General features: G+C 39.9%; 1 protein-coding gene across 11 annotated transcripts in view; it reads right to left on the reverse strand.

The window, feature by feature from the left end:
* LTBP1 (latent transforming growth factor beta binding protein 1) overlaps nucleotides 1–17,556 on the reverse strand; it is a 446,431-nt gene that overhangs the window by 269,813 nt on the left and 159,062 nt on the right. For all 11 annotated transcript variants that reach the window (XM_024242216.2, XM_024242210.2, XM_063713730.1 and 8 more), the window contains exon 4: nucleotides 12,702–12,871. In XM_024242216.2, coding sequence (XP_024097984.1) covers nucleotides 12,702–12,871 — 170 coding nt within the window. The remainder of the gene's footprint in view (nucleotides 1–12,701; nucleotides 12,872–17,556) is intronic.

Consider the following 17,556-nt stretch of genomic DNA (forward strand, 5'->3'; position numbering starts at 1 on the left):
CTATGTACTTACACACATACTGCATTGCGGTTGCCAGAAAACCCATACCAAAAAAAAAAAGATGAATGAACAGGAGGTATGATGGGATTTCAGGAATCTTACTGAAAAGGTTTCCCAATCTACACTCACTGACTGAAGGTGGACATTCTCCATTCCATGTGGGCAAGAATCCCCCAGACCTGAGAATGTTTCTGTTAAAAATTCCAATGGAAGCTTAGACATGAATACAGCAATACCATCAGGTCCTAGTAACCCACAGGCCAGGGAGAACAATTCTCCAAGTGTTGCAGGGATCTCGGGGAACTGATGGAACTGACCCACCCACTCCTCTTTCCATATGCCAAGCTTGCTTAGAAGTAAAGGAATGTGGACAGGACTAAGAGCTATAAAGGGAGTGAGGAAAAGTTGAGCAGCTGGGTTTTCCCTCTCTAGAAGACAAGCTTTGGTGCTTTGCGTAATAATCAGGACATGCAGCTGTTAGAGAGCAGAGTAGAAATAGAACTTGTATTAGCTGAGGTCTCTTGCCTACAAAACAACAAGGGGGTGCATGTTATCTCAAGCAACAGGATGTTCAAGTGCGGTTGGGTACAGCAAGAAGGAGACAGACGTCTCAAGAGAACCCAGAACGCAAGAACCAGCTGGCCATATAAGCCAAACCTCATGGAGGCTAAGACACAGTTTTCAGAGAAAACTGTAGCACTTGTAGCAACCCCGTTATATGCTGCCCCATTCCCACCCCACTTCAGAAATGCTGTTGAACTTCATTCTTGTACCCAACATTAACGTGGTAGGACTGGCTACTTCTCTGGCTACTTCTGTTTCTTTCTGATATTATACTTCTGTTCTAGATACTTACTGTTCAATTCTAACTTAGGAATTCCTTAAGAGAGATTCTGATTAATCTAATTTCATCAACATCATTCCTGTTTGGGAAAGTGCCTCTGCCAGGCCACCTTACAGGCAGCTGGCCAGCCTTAGATTGGTTTTACTTGAGTCAAGTGCCTACCTGTTTTCCAGTCCACTGTGGCCAGAAGGTGAGGTCACCCATAATATCACTTTTACCAAAAGGTAACCTGTCTGATTACAATAGTTATCATCTGTTCTAAGACTAATGATTGATTTGTCCAGATTGTTTTAAAAAGTAAATCTGCCCTGCTGAAATGGTAATCTACAAAAAACAACAGATTTCAAGGGAGTCGGCATGTCAGCAGACCAGATGCATTGCCTTTTTCATGGTAGAAGAAGGAAGAGAGGAAACACGCAATTCCTATTGAAGCTCCCACTCAGAACCCATAGACTAGTTCTACCCACACTCGATTGGTCAAAGCAAGTCACATGGCCAAGCCCAGAGTCAAGGGGACGTGCAAAATCCACTATACCCACAGGAAGCCATGACAAGATGTGTGTGTGGAGGGGGGCGGGGTGGGGGGAAGAACTAGAAAGAACTATGCATATATTATACAATCTACCATGTCTATTATTTATTCTCGGATGAATAAAATGTTAGGGGAGAAAGTCAAATCGGTCAGAGAATCATTCTTAACAAAACTATATCCACCACCTTCTCTCTCCTATAAAGACTAACTAAAGTGCTTTTCATTAAATTTCTACAGTTACCAAAACCAAAACAACAACAAAAAAACTCTTTGGACCAGAAAGCATGTACCTAACTGAATCACGAAAGGTTAGTACAGTATTTTTGACTGCTGAATAAAGGAAAAAATATAAATCAAAAGAATTTGTTTGGGGGAGGATTACGCTGTAACCTTCTAAAGTAAAGCAGATGCGTGCTCCAGCCAGCTCCTCCATGGAATGTAAGCTGAAAGCGTGGGAGGAAGAGCTCTTGGTTTCTGCTGGATCTGAGTCAAGCAGTTGCACTCATGAGATGCACCTGCAGCCATTACGGGGTGTTGGTTAAACAAGGAGCCCAGCTGCCGGGTGCCTGTGCTTCCAGGCCTCGTTAGGGAAGAGCACTCAATCCCACACAAGAAGCCCAGACGCCATCAACACAGGCACAACCACCGCCCTGTCACCTGCTCTCCGGATGCTTTTCTTTCTCTTGCCAAAGCTTTCTAAATCTGTTTATAGGATACAAGGACTTTCAAATAATTATGATGTTTTTCACAAAACACTGCGTATTTAAAATATTTTCATTCAGTAAGAAAAAAAGCTAGAACCTTGGAAAAGCAAACTTGTGAAGTGCAGTTTGGGCTGCAAGATTTTTTCTTAATGGATCTTCCTGTATGGATAATATAAGAAACTAAAAAAAAAAAAAAAAAAAAAAACTTTATAAAATTTATTTCCACTGAAGAAAATCAGACTAATTAGAAAGTTTTCCAACAGAACTAAAAGGAAATGTATTTAAAAGTGGTCAGAAAGTGGATCTAATGAGAAATAACGATGATAATCACCAAAGTTAGCTCCATGCAATTATATTTACTCAGGGAGAGATTTGGGAATTATTTTTCCTGACTTTCATACCATGCTAAATATTAAGAAATTGCATGTAAGTCTGAGTAGTCAACCACGTACTAATGAAGTTTTGTAGTCTTTTAATAGCATAGTACTTTGCTTAATAAAGATGATGTTTAATTGCAAAAAAAATTACTTTAAAAAATACACATACAACACTGCTGATGGGAGTATAAATTAGTTCAATCACTGTGGAAAGCAGTTTGGCAATTCCTCAAAGAGCTAAAAGCAGAACTACCATTCAACCCAGCAATCCCATTACTGGATATATACCCAGAGGAATATAAATCGTTCTACCTTAAAGACACATGCATGTGAATGAATGTTCATTGCAGCACTATTCACAATAGCAAAGACATGGAATCATCCTAAATGCTCACCAATAACAGAGTGGATAAAGAAAATATGGTACATATATGCCATGAAATACTATGCAGCCATAAAAAAGAATGAGATCATGTCTTCTGCAGAAACACAGATGGAGCTGGAGGCTATTATCCTTAGCAAATTATGCAGGACCAGAAAACCGAATACCACATGTTCTGACTTGTAAGTGGGAGCTAAATTATAAGAACTTATGAGCACAAAAAAGGGAACAACAGACCCTGGGGTCTGCTTGAAGAGGGAGGGTAAAAGGAGGGAGAAGGGAAGAAAAGGTAACTATTGTACTGGGCTTAATACCTGGGTGATGAAATAATCTGTAAACAAAACCCCATGACGCATGTTTACCTATGTAACAAACTTTCACATGTATCCCTAAACCTAAAAGTTAAAAAAATACACACATATATACTTGATTGAATATATGTGTGTATATATACACACAGCCATCATACATATATACACGTACGTATTTCTTGATTTAAAGTTTGCTTGTCAGAAGAATTAATATAACCATACTGCAATTACCTCTTAGGAAAGCAAGTTGTTCTCCAGTCATGTATTAACTTCTACCTCCTTTGTATGGGAATGAAAAGAAATTAGGGTAGCCAGAGTAGGGTTAATATTCAGGAGATATTAAAAAACAAACAATGCAGAACTAAAATCACAGAAAATAACACAAAGCCCTTTTTAAGAAATGTCACATATAAAATATAAGAAAGGTATTTACAGGCCAGGCGCAGTGCTATCGCCTATAATCCCAGCACTTTGGGAGGCCAAGGCGGGTGGATCACGAGGTCAGGAGATCGAGACCATCCTGGCTAATACGGTGAAACCCCGCCTCTACTAAAAATACAAAAAAATTAGCCAGGCATGGTGGCAGGCGCCTGTAGTCCCAGCTACTCGGGAAACTGAGGCAGGAGAATGGCGTGAACCTGGAAGGCAGAGTTTGCAGTAAGCCAAGATCGCACCACTGCACTCCAGCCTGGGCGACAGTGTGAGAAACTCCGTCTCAAAAAAAAAAAAGAAAGAAAAGAAAGGTATTTATGGATCCTTAAGTCAAAGTGGGGACGGACTTACTCCAATGCAGTCATTTTCAACATTAAGGGGACTCTTCTATACGGAATCTAATTCATGAGAAGACAAAGCATTCTACTTTAAGTCCCTGGGAAACATCTCATGAGCAGTATTTTGCGTGGGCCTATTTTATTTTGAATCAAAACTACCATTTCTGTTCTAATAATGATTAATTTCCTCAAAATTCCTTCCCTATCCAGAAGTAAAATCAACTAAAACCCTCAATTTCTGGCAAAGATATCCTAAGGCTGAGGAGGCACCATCTCTTTTCTTTTTCTTTGCTTTACAGTTTCCCCACATGCAAACAATAAATTCATTTGTATTACCTTTCCCTAGGGGAAAAAAAAAATCAGTCTGATTCCAGAATATTCTGCAGCCATACAGTATTGATTTCTTAAAATCAGTCTCAACACCCAGAAATGTCCTTGAATTTGCTTGTTTCTTATAAACTCTTGGGCCCTTGGAATTAAAACCTTTCTCTGGCAGTGAAGGCGGCTCATCGAGGAATTTAAACTACATGATCCTTCACCCTAGAAGGTTTTTCTTCTTTGCTGTTTTCATATTGCTGGATAAGCTTCTTGGAAATATTTATAACCAATCCATATCTACTGTTTCACAGCTATCTTAAACTTCGTGTGGCCTATCAGGGGGCAAAGAGAATAATCATGTTCGTACGGCTTCCCTGAACTGGGATGTTATCAAATAGCTCCCAGATATACCATCCTCCCCTCCACGCCCTAACCCAGGATAACATGCATGGCAAGACCGCTCATGAACTTTTCTTTGCAATAGATCATATCCTGTCCTTGAATGAAATCTGGATTCCCAAGGATACCAGCTCAGCAGAACCCCGTTCATCCACATTCACCAGAATGCCTTCTCAGGTGTCAGTCTGTACACGGTTATAATGTAGTTTTACTGTCTAGGCTTTCAAACCAAAAAGTTTGCCAGAAATCATTGAAAAGTAGATGCCTTTGTTTCAGGAATCTTTAGTACTAACATCCACATGATCATACAGCTGGGAAACTGGCTCAAGGTTCCCGATTCCCATACAGAATTGTGCATGGGACAAGTAGCTTAAGGAACTCGCTAATTTTGCAAGGAAAAAAAGCACAAAGCTTTATCATTATTCCTTCTTTAAAACAGTTTGTTTTCATACCTCATATTCCTCTTAAACGCTTAAGCAGTTTTTGCTGGTTTTCATCAGCTCTTGTAAGGTCATTTATGGCCGGTCCAACTTCCACTGCCTTTTAGTACCCACTGGGTTGGTGTAAGCCAATCCCAAAGACACTTTCTTTTTTTTTTTTTTTTTTTTTTTTTTTTTTGCACACAAGTTAAAGGTAGTCTCCATGCAGGGAGGGCTTTCAATGCTGCAGAATGTGTTCTCTGGAAGTCTTCTCTCCCAAGGACCCACTTGGTCCATCTGCAAAGCTCTGCCCTGTAAGGTTCCCAATCAATCTGTCAGGACCTATCAGCGAGGATGTCTCAGAGGAGCAGAGCTGCCCAAACCCTGGATTTCTCCTGCTGCTACTTCTGTTCTCTCTTCACATGAGTGTGATACCATCCACATCCTAAACTTCAACATCCACATTAAGGCCACAACAGTTCTCAGGACCAGACTCTTCCTCAACAGCATTTTTAAATGGCTCCTCCTCTGAAGATCTCCAGATTGCAATTCATCCCATGCATAAGAATGTTGCTCCAATTCCCTTCATCTATACTTACTATATCTGCCTTTATCCAGTTGCCACCCCAAGGATTTTCCCGTCTTCTGCAGCATCCATCCCATAATGGGTGCTCTCAACCACGCCAGGGACACCTCCCATGAGTATTCTGTAACTGGCACTAGGCATCCAGAGCCTTTAAGCAATGTTCTTGCCCACCTCCCTGAAGTGGCTGGCATAAGCAGACCTGTCCATGTTAAATATTGCCTATCTCCTAACATTCAGCTTTGTTTTGCCAAAGCAAAAATCTTGAATGTCTCCTCTAAGTCTCTGCCAAACCACTCTGCTCTCTCACTCAGGGCAACCAGGAAGACCTAGACAACCTTACTGGTAACCTCTTTGTGGTATCAGACTGCAACCATAAAGAATCTTCGCCCCAGACACATGAACTTCCTTTTTCAAGGGGAGACATAACCATTTATCATCAAACCCTGAGATGTTTTCGTAACTTGCCATGCTTCTTGATGTCAGTCTGAACTGAAGCCTGAAGGCTAATGCTACAAGCAAGACATTCAACCATAGTATTAATAAAAGTTAAAAAGAAGAGGCCTCGTGTGTCCAAAGCATCCATACTTTTCTTAGTGTGGAACTATGGACTGTGTTCAGGCCAGAACTGGGATTCAGGAGTTCAGGCCACAAAGCTGCTACTATGAGAACAACAGACTCTACATCTGTCACAGACCAGAGCTCAGGAGACCCGGGAGCTGTTCTATCTTCAAATGGAGGTGCCAGATTTCAGTCAGCCCGTGATTGATGGCTGGGAGTCAAGCTGCCCCAGCCTGTGCAAAGACTGAGAGAGGGCAGCACAGACCAGAACTCAGGGCTAAGATGTCTCCTGTGACAGGTGCCAGTGCAGGTGGGAATTACATTTTCTTCTGTCAGAAGTCACTTAATAGGGACCCTGTGCGTGCTTCTTCACTTCTACGGTTGCTTAGTTAAACAAAAAAGGTTAGGTTTAACACTTTAAGTAAAAAGTGGGCTTGACCTCACTTTTCCTTACCTTTTTTTTTTTTTTTTTTTTGCAATTTAATGGTACTATGTGTTTAGAAATGCCAGTCATTTCTCTCTCTCTCTCCCCCACGTTAGCACATCAGATGACAACTAGGCAATTTTTTTAAGAGCCTGAGTTATATCTGTTTAAAGATTTTTAAGAAGTTACTGTATAAAACATGACATCTGCCTTTCCTGAAATTGTTTAACACTTTAGGTAAACAGTGGGCTTGTCCTTACTTTTCTTTTTTTGCAATTTAACAGTACTATGTGTTTGCAAATGCCAGTCATTTCTCTCTCTCTTTCTCCCCCACGTTAGCACATCAGGAGATAAATTGGTACTTTTTTTAAGAGCCTGAGCTATATCTGTTTAAAGACCTTTAAGAAGTTACTGTATAAAACATGACATCTGCCATTCCTAAAATGTAAAATTTCTGCTTTGTTGAATTTAAAGAACTAAAACTTTAGATGACTTTGAAATATAAGTAACCTATTTAAAACCTAAGCCCATCTTGAGAGAATGACAACCGGAATTAGCAATGAGAAATCCAATTTAGAGAAGTTCAAATTTCTAAATCATTCCAAATATTAAAGTTATGTAGTAGAAAAAGGGACTAAGGAGGCAAATGCTTAAATTGGAGCTTCCCTAATCTTTTAGATCTTCTTTGCACAGTCTGGAAACCGGTTGTCTAGAGAACCATGTCAGTTACATGGCCATTGCTGCTCATCCTAAAGATCTCCTTTATAAGTAGCCTACAATCTATCTTAGTAAGTCCTTTGGTGTCTTATAACCCTGATGATAAATACATCTCTTTCCACCATAGACTGTACTTAAAATATTATTTGCTGACTTTAATATTATAAAGTATTCCATATCATTTTTACTACGACAGCACATAGTATGATGTAGACTCTTATTATACCCTGAAGGACTTTTTCTAGCAGGTTGTGTCAAACTAATCTCTTTTTGTGTGAGTTACTTGGGTTTGCTCCTGAACATGTACTATTCTAATCTTGACTGACCATTTTTATAAGATGGTCTTCCAAATGTCATGTCATTTCCATTTTCTTCCTCTGCGTTAAAAAAAAAATACTAAACTAAACACAATAGAATTTGGTTTACATACTGAATTCTTTCCTACAAGTCACCAATGAAAACACTGTATAAAGCAGACCCCCACCCCTACCCTACACCATCCTTAGACTTCTGAGAGCTTATGGGCTCAATTCCTTGGAGCTGAAACTGAGTCTCATAACTAGCTACTTGGCAATAATTTTTCATAAATATTTGTTATTTTAAATTGAGATATGATTCACATGCCACAAAATTCACCCTTAAGTGTATAATTCAGGTTTTTTTTATTTTTAGTGTTTTCAGGTTGTGCAACCAGCATGACCACCTAATTCCAGAACATTTTCATCACCCCAAAAGAAACCTCTTACCTATAAATAACTATTCCCTATTCCTACTCTCCCCTGTCCCTGGCGACCGCTAATCTTCTTTACATGTCTGTGGATTTGCCTACTCTGGACATCTTATAGAAATGGACTCATATAGCATGTAGTCTGGATTCTTTTGTGTCTGGATTCTTTCACTCGGCTTGTTTTCAAAGTTCATCCATGTTGTAGCATGTATCAATCTTATTCCCTTTTTATGGCTGAGTAATACTCCTACATTGTGTGTGTGTGTATATATATGTGTGTGTGTATATATATATTTGTGTATACGTGTGTGTGTGTATATATATATGTATGTATGTATGTATATATATATATCTCTCAGTTTGTTTATCCCTTCATCAGTTGATGGACATTTGAGGTTGTTCCCACTCTCTTGGCTATTACAAATAATGTTGCTATGAACATTCATGTACAAGTTTTTGTGCGAACATATGTTTTCAATTCCTTTGGATATATAGCTAGGTGTGGAATTGCTGGGTTACATGATAACTCTATATTTAACTTTTTTGAGAAATTCATGCAGTATCTTAATGTGATACTGTGTTGTGATATGGTTGGGACTGGTTCATCCCATAAAAATATTTCCACCAATATCAAAAGGTTTTCTATAAGCAACCAGGAGTAACATCCCATTCCTTTCCCAATTGCTGTGTGGCCCATTATTCTAAAATTAAAAGAAACTAGACTTATCTAACACAAGCAGTTTCCCGGTAGTTCATGCTTTTCTGGGTGCCTTCAAACTAAGTGGAAATGTATCTGAGAATTGTCATGCTCTGGAGGGTGGGTTGATGGGGACACTGAGAATGAAGGACAGCTGCTAGAGGCAGGGTCTCTTGGGCTGCTTTTGTCATGTTCCAGGCACCAAACAATCAGGTCCAATATCTAGATGTTTTCAGTGGATTGAGAGACTGTGAGTCTCTAGATCAAGAATTGGCAAACTATAGCCCATGAGCCAAATCCAGCCACCTGATCTACAACCTGAGAGGTAAGAATGATATTTACATGTTTAATAGATACATTTTAAATAGCTATATAAATATCTACCTAAGATCCTCGATTTGCCTATTGGTTCACAAAGTCTAAGGTACTCCCTAAAAGTTTGCCAATCCCTGCTCTAGATGATACTGATGCAAATTAAATTCTTTTAAGGCCAACAAATAAAGCAGAACACCACAAGTTATTAATTTATCACCAGAGATATCCTTTACCGGCCGGGCACAGTGGCTCACACCTGTAATCCCAGCACTTGGCGAGGCCGAAGTGGGCGGATCACTTGAGGTCAGGAGTTTGAGACTAGCCTGGCCAACATGGTGAAACCCTGTCTCTACTAAAAATACAAAAACTAGCTGGGCAGTAGTGGCGCGCACCTGTAATGCCAGCTACCCGGGAGGCTGAGGCAGGAGAATCGCTTGAGCCTGGGAGGCAGAGGTTGTGGTGAGCTGAGATCATGCCACTGCACTCCATTATTCACAATAGCCAAGAGAGTGGGAACAACCCCAAATGTCCATCAACTGATGAATGGATAAACAAATTGAGATATATATCTCTATACAATGTGGGAGTATTACTCAGCCATAAAAAGGAATAAGATACTGATACATGCTACAACATGGATGAACTTTGAAAAGAAGCTGGAAAAAAAAGAGATATCCTTTACCAATGACCAGAGAACACTCAACATAGGATGTCAAGTTACCTAGAAAGTGACTAAGAAGACTGGTAAATATACAGAATCAAATTAGGAAAAGTAGTGTGTACACATTGGACAGGGATGGTGAATCGTATTATCAAAACTCTGGGAAAACCCCATAAAATAGTCATCCCTCCCAAAAGAAAGCACCTCACTAGCAACTTGGTTAGTTTCTCTCTATCTATAATGTTTTATCTGGAGAGTGCTGCATTTGACCCATTAATGTATTTTACTCTACTAAATCCATCACCTCCATCCTCATCTCTTTCCTGCTTATTCAAAACAATTGTTCTTTTTCTTTTACCAAGTGTCGAGAGCAAATCCTTATTCCCTTGGGCTTGTAGACTACTGTCTCCTATTATGAGCTAAAAGTTGCACAGTGCTTAGAGCTCAAGGTAGGCATTATTATTATTGCTCTTGTAATATATCAATATTAAACATACCAACTGGTCATTACTGTAGACCCCCTTTTTAATCACTTTTAAAGGGAGAAGATAACACTTGTTATTGCCAACCTCTAGTTCTCAACCTCTTCTCTAGTTCTCGTAGCTTCTCAAAAGTAATGGCAGTGGACTACAATGACATACCTCACTTCTTCAGTTTCACTCCAAGATACATCATGCTCAAATGATCTTAGTATCTTCTATTTTTCTAAAGAATCAGAACTATCAGCTTCTGTTTGACCTTCAAATCTTTCAGCACAATAAAAAATTAATGTTTGCATTTGATCTCTTCTGTAAATATGAAAATGAAGATGCTAAAAGCTTCTGCTTTTCCTCAGACTTCTCTGACTAACTTTTCCTTCCTTTCTGTTCCATGTAAGGCTTCCTTGGAGCCTCCTCTTTTACCTACCACAGAACGGGAGTATGCAGAGACAATATGTTTAGGTCCTTCCTACTACTTGTACCTCCTTTCCAGTTTTAATGATCTCTTGTGGTTCTTACTCCATTTTCCCATTTCAGTATCCTTCATGGTCCTGCCAAATTACCTCTTTTAAAAACTTTCCAACTAGCCCTCCAGCTCTCGGTAGAGCTCTGGCCTCAGCAAAAATAGCCACATCTCCCTTCTTGTCTTTCCTACATGCTTAACTCTTTCAGTTAATTCCTGAGCTTCTTTCTGAACAACAGCCATCTTTTAGGGGGTTTGAGCAGAGAACGCCATCACTGTGATAATGTATATTGGTCTACATTCTTTTACTAGCTCCTTACTATGTAGAAAATATATTTAAACAGGATGAGTGGGAAAGATATGGACAGAACAGATAAGAAACTTATCTTCACATTCTTCTAAAATATAATTTCATCTTTCAGAACACAGTTCAACCAAGATTTGAGAGTTTAAAATACATATATACACACGAGGGTGGAAATACACACACAGTGGGAATTTTCATTCCAATAACAAATCACAGAAAACAAATCAAAACCACAGTCTAGTCTCTAGTCTTAATACCAGTGTTCTCTAACCATCTTTTCCTGATACCTCCAGATAATTCAGAATTCTCTTCTCTTATCAGTATAATCATAAACTTTAAAAACTCTCTTCCCATCACACTCTGATTTGGGAGATCTTTTAAAAAAAATTGTCACCTATATAAAACCCCAAGGAAATAAGAAGTACATCTTTTACTTAATTTTTAAAATTAGTATTAGAAAAATATTATACATATACTCAAGAAATATTCACCTAAGAGAAACGGCTCTTTAAGTACTAATATCAAAGGATTTTTAAGAATCAAATAGATGCATCTATTCTTTTGCAAATGACTTGGAAGTGATTTTTTCCTAACAATCTAAATGGTTTCTGTATTCTTCCCTAAGATCCCCAGGGCTCACTTTCCTCAACATCCCAATAAACCATACCAAACTATTGTTCTGGGGTCTAGCCACCGGTCACTGAGCAGGACTTTCCAAAAGATGAAAAGTGGATGGACAAACCTGCTGTTAGATACTCTTTTTGTTAAATGACCAATTCTGAGGGACGAGTCAATCACTTTAGATTCAGTACAGAAACGGGGAGGTGGAGTGGGTGTAGGGAACCAAAGCCACAACAAATACGGACTTCACTAGTGCCAAATGGTAGTAAAAACTGTATCTCAACTCTTCATACTATTCCCAGTGGTGAAAGATGGTCCTTTTCCCACCTCACAACTGGCATTCTCTTTCATTACCTATGGTGCAGGCAATCAGTCAACATGTGACAGGGCAGGAAGCTGCTGGAACGAGAGCGTGTGTCTAGCTCTCGCCTTTGGATGGGCTGCGCCTTACTCCAGAACGTTTTCTCCAGATGCTGCCAGCAGACACTCTGTAATACCTAAACCACAAATCATCACATTCCCCACCCTTTGAGCCAGGCCTTGTCCTTGAGCTTCCCACATAGCGAGATATTAACCAAGCTGGCCACTGATACAATAGCACTTTACAAATTCAGAGAAATCTGCCACGCCAGCTGCTTGATACACTAAAAACTAGGTGGGTCTTATAACGTAAAAATATCCACTGTAGGAGAACCTCAGAGAGCTATGCAGGACATTTCAGACGTTTCACAAGGCATGAGTCCTGGCTAGCTTACTAAAGAAAATATTTCATCAATGTAAACATGTCAGACATATGACTGGACCCAAAATTAGAGCAAATATGTCTTAGACATGAAGCCATCTTGCAGAAACAGAATGACAGGCAGGTCACTTCAGATTTATTTCCAAAACCCAGGAAAAACTGCTTTTCCTCAGAAGAAGGAAACCATGCTAAATTTCTGCTGTCTGGTTGCTTTAGGAACCAATGTGGATTTTTTAATGACTCTTGAATTTTATTTACTGTGACACATTAAAGCCGTCTACACTGAACAAAGTGTTTCCAATCTCTGATACCATAACTTAGGAAAATGGTTGATAAGACTATACTCACGCTGAAAAGGTGCCGCAACTTGATCCTGCACATATCTTAAAGGGAAAGAACCTTCAGTGGACTGCTCTCCCGAAATCCCCTTCTGGGCTGGAAAGTACTTGGGCTTGAGCACGTATTCCTGGGTCTGGCCACGGTGAATCATCACACTCTGGGAAGAAAGAGGAGTCACTCTGGGAAGAAACAAAATAAAGAGAAGGAATTAAATAATGGGCTTTTAAAAGTCAGCTAATAGGGAAAGGATAAGAAACGAGTTAAATGTAGAAAGGAGCATCAATTCCAAGCAAGTCTCATTTTTTTCCTTCAAAGACTGTCGCTGACCACTCATGACATACAAGGAGGTAAATGATGGCTTACCCTCAGAAGCGTCCTTCACGAAAAAGATCCTGCCTGTCTAGTTAAGAAGCGTAATGATAAATAGGTCATCACAGGTAACTTTTATCAGAGGATTCAGAGCACAACTGCCATAAGCCTTCACACAAAAACATGGCATTTATATTTAAGAAAATGATGGTGCATGACTGTAGTCCTAGCTACTCAGGAGGCTGAGATGGGAGGATCGCTTGAGCCCAGGAGTTTGAGGCTGCAGTGAACTATGACTGCACCACTGCACTCCGGCCTGGATGACAAGAGTGAGACCCCATCTCTAAAAAGGGAAAAAAGACAAAGATGTTTACACAGACAGGTATATATTTAGTAAGAGTGCAGCACTGGAAATGGGAAAGGGGGAAATAGGGAAGAAAGTACAGGAAGGGAATTATGCAAGAAATCCCCACGTTGTATTAGTTAAGCAAAATCAATCATAAACAATTAAAGCCTGTATGATACAGTGGGACCTTCTAACTCTGCCTAATGCTAAAGGTTAGCTGGTTAATCTCTTTAAGCCTCAGTTACCTAATCTGTACTGCAGAATCTCTGCGACACTGAGCTGAGAAAAAAGTGGTTGTAAAAATCTGAACAAATGCAAACTAAAAACATAATAATGTTAATTTCCTTTTGAAATATAAATTACGATGCCACTTTAGGGAAACAATTTTTTATGCTGTGTCTCATAATAATATAAATTGTACTATTTGAGTTAAATGTTTTATAATTATACTCTCATTATCTTTTTAATAGCACGAGTCAAGACTTCTGGGAACTTCTGAACATGATTACTATGTGCTCACCCTCCGGGCCCAACCCTTGTTTCCTGTGACAGTTCTCTTCCACTGCATCTAATTCATATTTTAAAATAAGCCTCTGCCCAGATTCAGCTATTCCCTGAGGAAGAGGAATGAAAAATATAAAGAAGATATACCAACTAATTCCAGAATATGCAAAATTGCTACTGAAATTGTTAGGACAGTGCAGTTTTGCAGAAAGCTGAGCTTTTAGAAGGGAACATGCTCTCTAATGTAATCTGACCCAAAATACCGGCCCTAAGGAGGGACTGACTATCTGAACAAGGGGAAGAAATGACGCCATGGCCGTCAGTGCAAAAGGCAAATTGTCAAGCCACCTAAAACACCACCATACAATGTCTCATATCAAAAGCAGTAAAAGAAACTTGAATAGTCTCACTCTATCAGATTCATTCTCATTGGAGCTGGTGAATGAGCTATTCTGTGGGAAAAGGCATTCATGAGAGATAAAGGAATAGAAGAGGCTAGAGTTAGGCTGCTTCCCTCTTAGTCAGTAATCTGGATCTACCCCTTTAAAACCTGTGGTCTCAGGAAAGCCTGGAAAATCTATTTTGGGCCTGGATTTTCCCAGATGCAGTACCACACAAGGGCACTCCCTTTGTCACCAGACTAATGACTAAATTACTAAAGCCTGAGGCTTAACATTGTGAACACTTTTGTTTTGATGATGTAAGTGTTGTTTTGACATTAAGTGTGTTTGGTTGGGATAGAGCAGCAAGTGAAACAGCTGGACACATCTGGTTGTGACTGACAAGAACCACAAGTCTCTTCTATCAACCTCTTGGAAAGAGGAATCCTCTGCATCTCGGAAGCAATTTGCCCTCTGGTCATGCTACCCTGTCACCATGCTACTCTGACCCGCTGAGAGATGTACAGGCTAGCTCCTATTCAAGAAAGGAAAACCCAGTTTTCCAGGAGACCTTGGGCTACTGCACCTAATTCGTGCCCCAACCACAGCCAGAAAAGTAAGAGTATGGGATAATGCCTTCTACTTGAGGTTGTCTCTTGTCCCCCCTCTGAATTGAGGAAGCAGAGGACAAGAAATGAGCTGAAAGCATACATGTGGATGGGCCCTTTTTCCCTGAATGTAACAGAAATGTAATAAACAAACAAGGTAAAACCAAGCTGTACTAGGTCTAGAACTTAAGTTAACAGCCCTCAGCCATCACTAACTTAAGGAAATCAGCAGTTAAGTGCCACCACTGTCTACATATTCCTCAAATGACAAACACACTGCAAATATGGAGCTACACACAGCTGCCCCCAATCCCTTACCTTCTCCCGCTTCCCCCCACGAGGTGCGTGCACAGGTACCCCACAGGCTGATGCCCCTCTGCCCCACAGCCCCACAGAGACAGAAGCAAGGCCATGGACAGGACCCCTGCCGAGGCAAGTAGAGGAAACTGTCCCATTACTCATCCTACAAGCATTATATGAAATCACTATCCTGAGCGTTCTTCCTCACTTTCTCCTTCGTGGTTGGTGTCCACTGTTTCCTCTAATTTCATTATTTACAGTTATTTCCACCTCAGACCACGTCGCAGTCTTACAAATACGTATCCTTTTTACTTCTTCCTTTCCTTCTGTTACCCCGAGTATTTCAGGAAAAAGTCCCTCTCCATTTAAATTGGGATTTCCTCCTCCCTTCCCTCTTCTCAGAAAAAAAAAAAGCTTTACTATCACCAGTGAACATCAAATTAGTCATAGCAATGTAACCGTAATTTTTCAAAGTGGAGGACTAAACTTTTAAAGAGAAAATTAGATTACAAACTGCAGGGATTCTGGTTCAAAGTGGTTGGCAGGGGCACCCACATATTTCACCTTCCTCCAAAGATACCCTTAAAGTTACAGGTAAGAAATTAAAAAGATATAAATCCAGGGTTCATATCTAGCTGTTATGCAATTGTACAGGCACACTAGTGGTTTAAAATATTTAAATACTCTGTACTGATGAAGAGCTACTATCCCAATGCCCTAAGTGCCCCTCCACTGGTGGATCTCCCTGTCCCATCCACTGGGCCCCCTAAGACATCTCCTCAATCCTATAAAGAGTTAACATTTGACAGAGGTGGAGAACTCAGGGTCTGTGCTCCAGCATCCCTTCTGATTGATCCAGACCTGTTCTACACAGCTTAATAAATGTTTCATATCATCCATTAATAAACACACAAGAGACATTTCAACAAATCTGTAAGAGATTCAAAGTGCACCGAGAAACACTGTCTGTTGTAACAGGGTGAAGCAAGCCATGGCCTTAAAAAATATTTTTCTAACATCTTTCACCTCAACCCATGGTAAAAAGTACATTTTATGTGTAGATCGAATACATATCTACATGTATGTCTGTGTTTTGGTATAACCAAAACAAATTTTACAAAACAGTGTTTACCCTTACGATGTGCAGGGCACCCTGACATGTTCTCTTCTAAGCTAGTCTTTTCATATAATCTTGAGCCACTACACGTATTTCACGACTTCATTAGTTCCCTAATGGGTTACAGCCCGGTAGTTCAAGTGCACTGGTCAGGAATCACTCTGAAAGAGTACAGACACAGAGGAAGCAGTCGTCACAGGGGACCACACAAAGGTTCGAAATACTTAAGCCAAGTAAAGTAAAGGGTGAAAATGAGAAGTAGGGCTGAACAGTGTTATCTCAATTGAAAGCCTATATATGAAGACAACTGTTTTCCCCAACTCAAGCAAGGGAGAAGAAGTCAATGTCTCACTTCAAAGCTTCAAAGGACAGGCTGACTTTTGTTGGTGGCTGATGACTTTAAGTTGAAGCCAATGCTCATTTACCATTCCAAAAATCCTAGGGCTCTTGAGAATTATGCTAAACCTACTCTGCCTGTGCTCTACAACAACGTAGCCTGGATGACAGCACATGTGTTTGCAGAATGGTTCACTAAATATTTTAACCCTACTGTTAAGACCTACTTTTCAGGGAAAAAAAAAAAAAGATTTCCTTTCAAAATAGTACTGCTCATTGACAATCCACCTGGTCACCCAAGAGCTCTGAATGAGATGTATAAAAAAGTTAACTTTTTTGGTGCCTGCTAACACAACATCCATTCTGTAGCCCATAAATAAAGCAGTCATTTTGACTTTCAAGTCTTACTATCTAAGAAATGCATTGCTTAAGGCTCCAGCTGCCATAGATAGTGATTCCTCTGATGGATCTGGGCAAAGTAAATTGAAAAACATCTGGAAAGGATTTGCCATTCTATATGCCATTAGAACATTTGTGATTCATGGGAGAAGGTCCAAATATCAACATTAATAAGAATTTGTAAGGAGTTGATTCCAACTCTCATGGATGACCCAAAGGTCAAAAGTTCAAGACTTCAGTGAAAGTCACTGCAGATGTGGTGGAAATAGAAGCAAGAGAATGAAAGTTACAAGTGGAGCCTGAAGAAGTGACTGGATTGCTATAATCTCATGATCAGACTCGAAGGGATGAAGAACTGCTTCTTATAGATGAGCAAAGAAACATGGTTTCTTGAGATGGAATCTGCTCCTGCTGAAGATGCTGTGAACGTTGTTGAAATGCCAACCAGGGATTTCTAATATTACATAAACTTAGTTGATAAAGCAGCAGCAGGATTTGAGAGGACTGACTTTCATTTTGGAAGCAGTTCTGTTGTGCGTAAAATGCTATCAAACAGCATTGCATG

This window comes from Pongo abelii, chromosome 12 (genome assembly GCF_028885655.2).
Source record: "Pongo abelii isolate AG06213 chromosome 12, NHGRI_mPonAbe1-v2.0_pri, whole genome shotgun sequence".
NCBI classification, from domain to species: Eukaryota; Metazoa; Chordata; class Mammalia; order Primates; family Hominidae; genus Pongo; species Pongo abelii.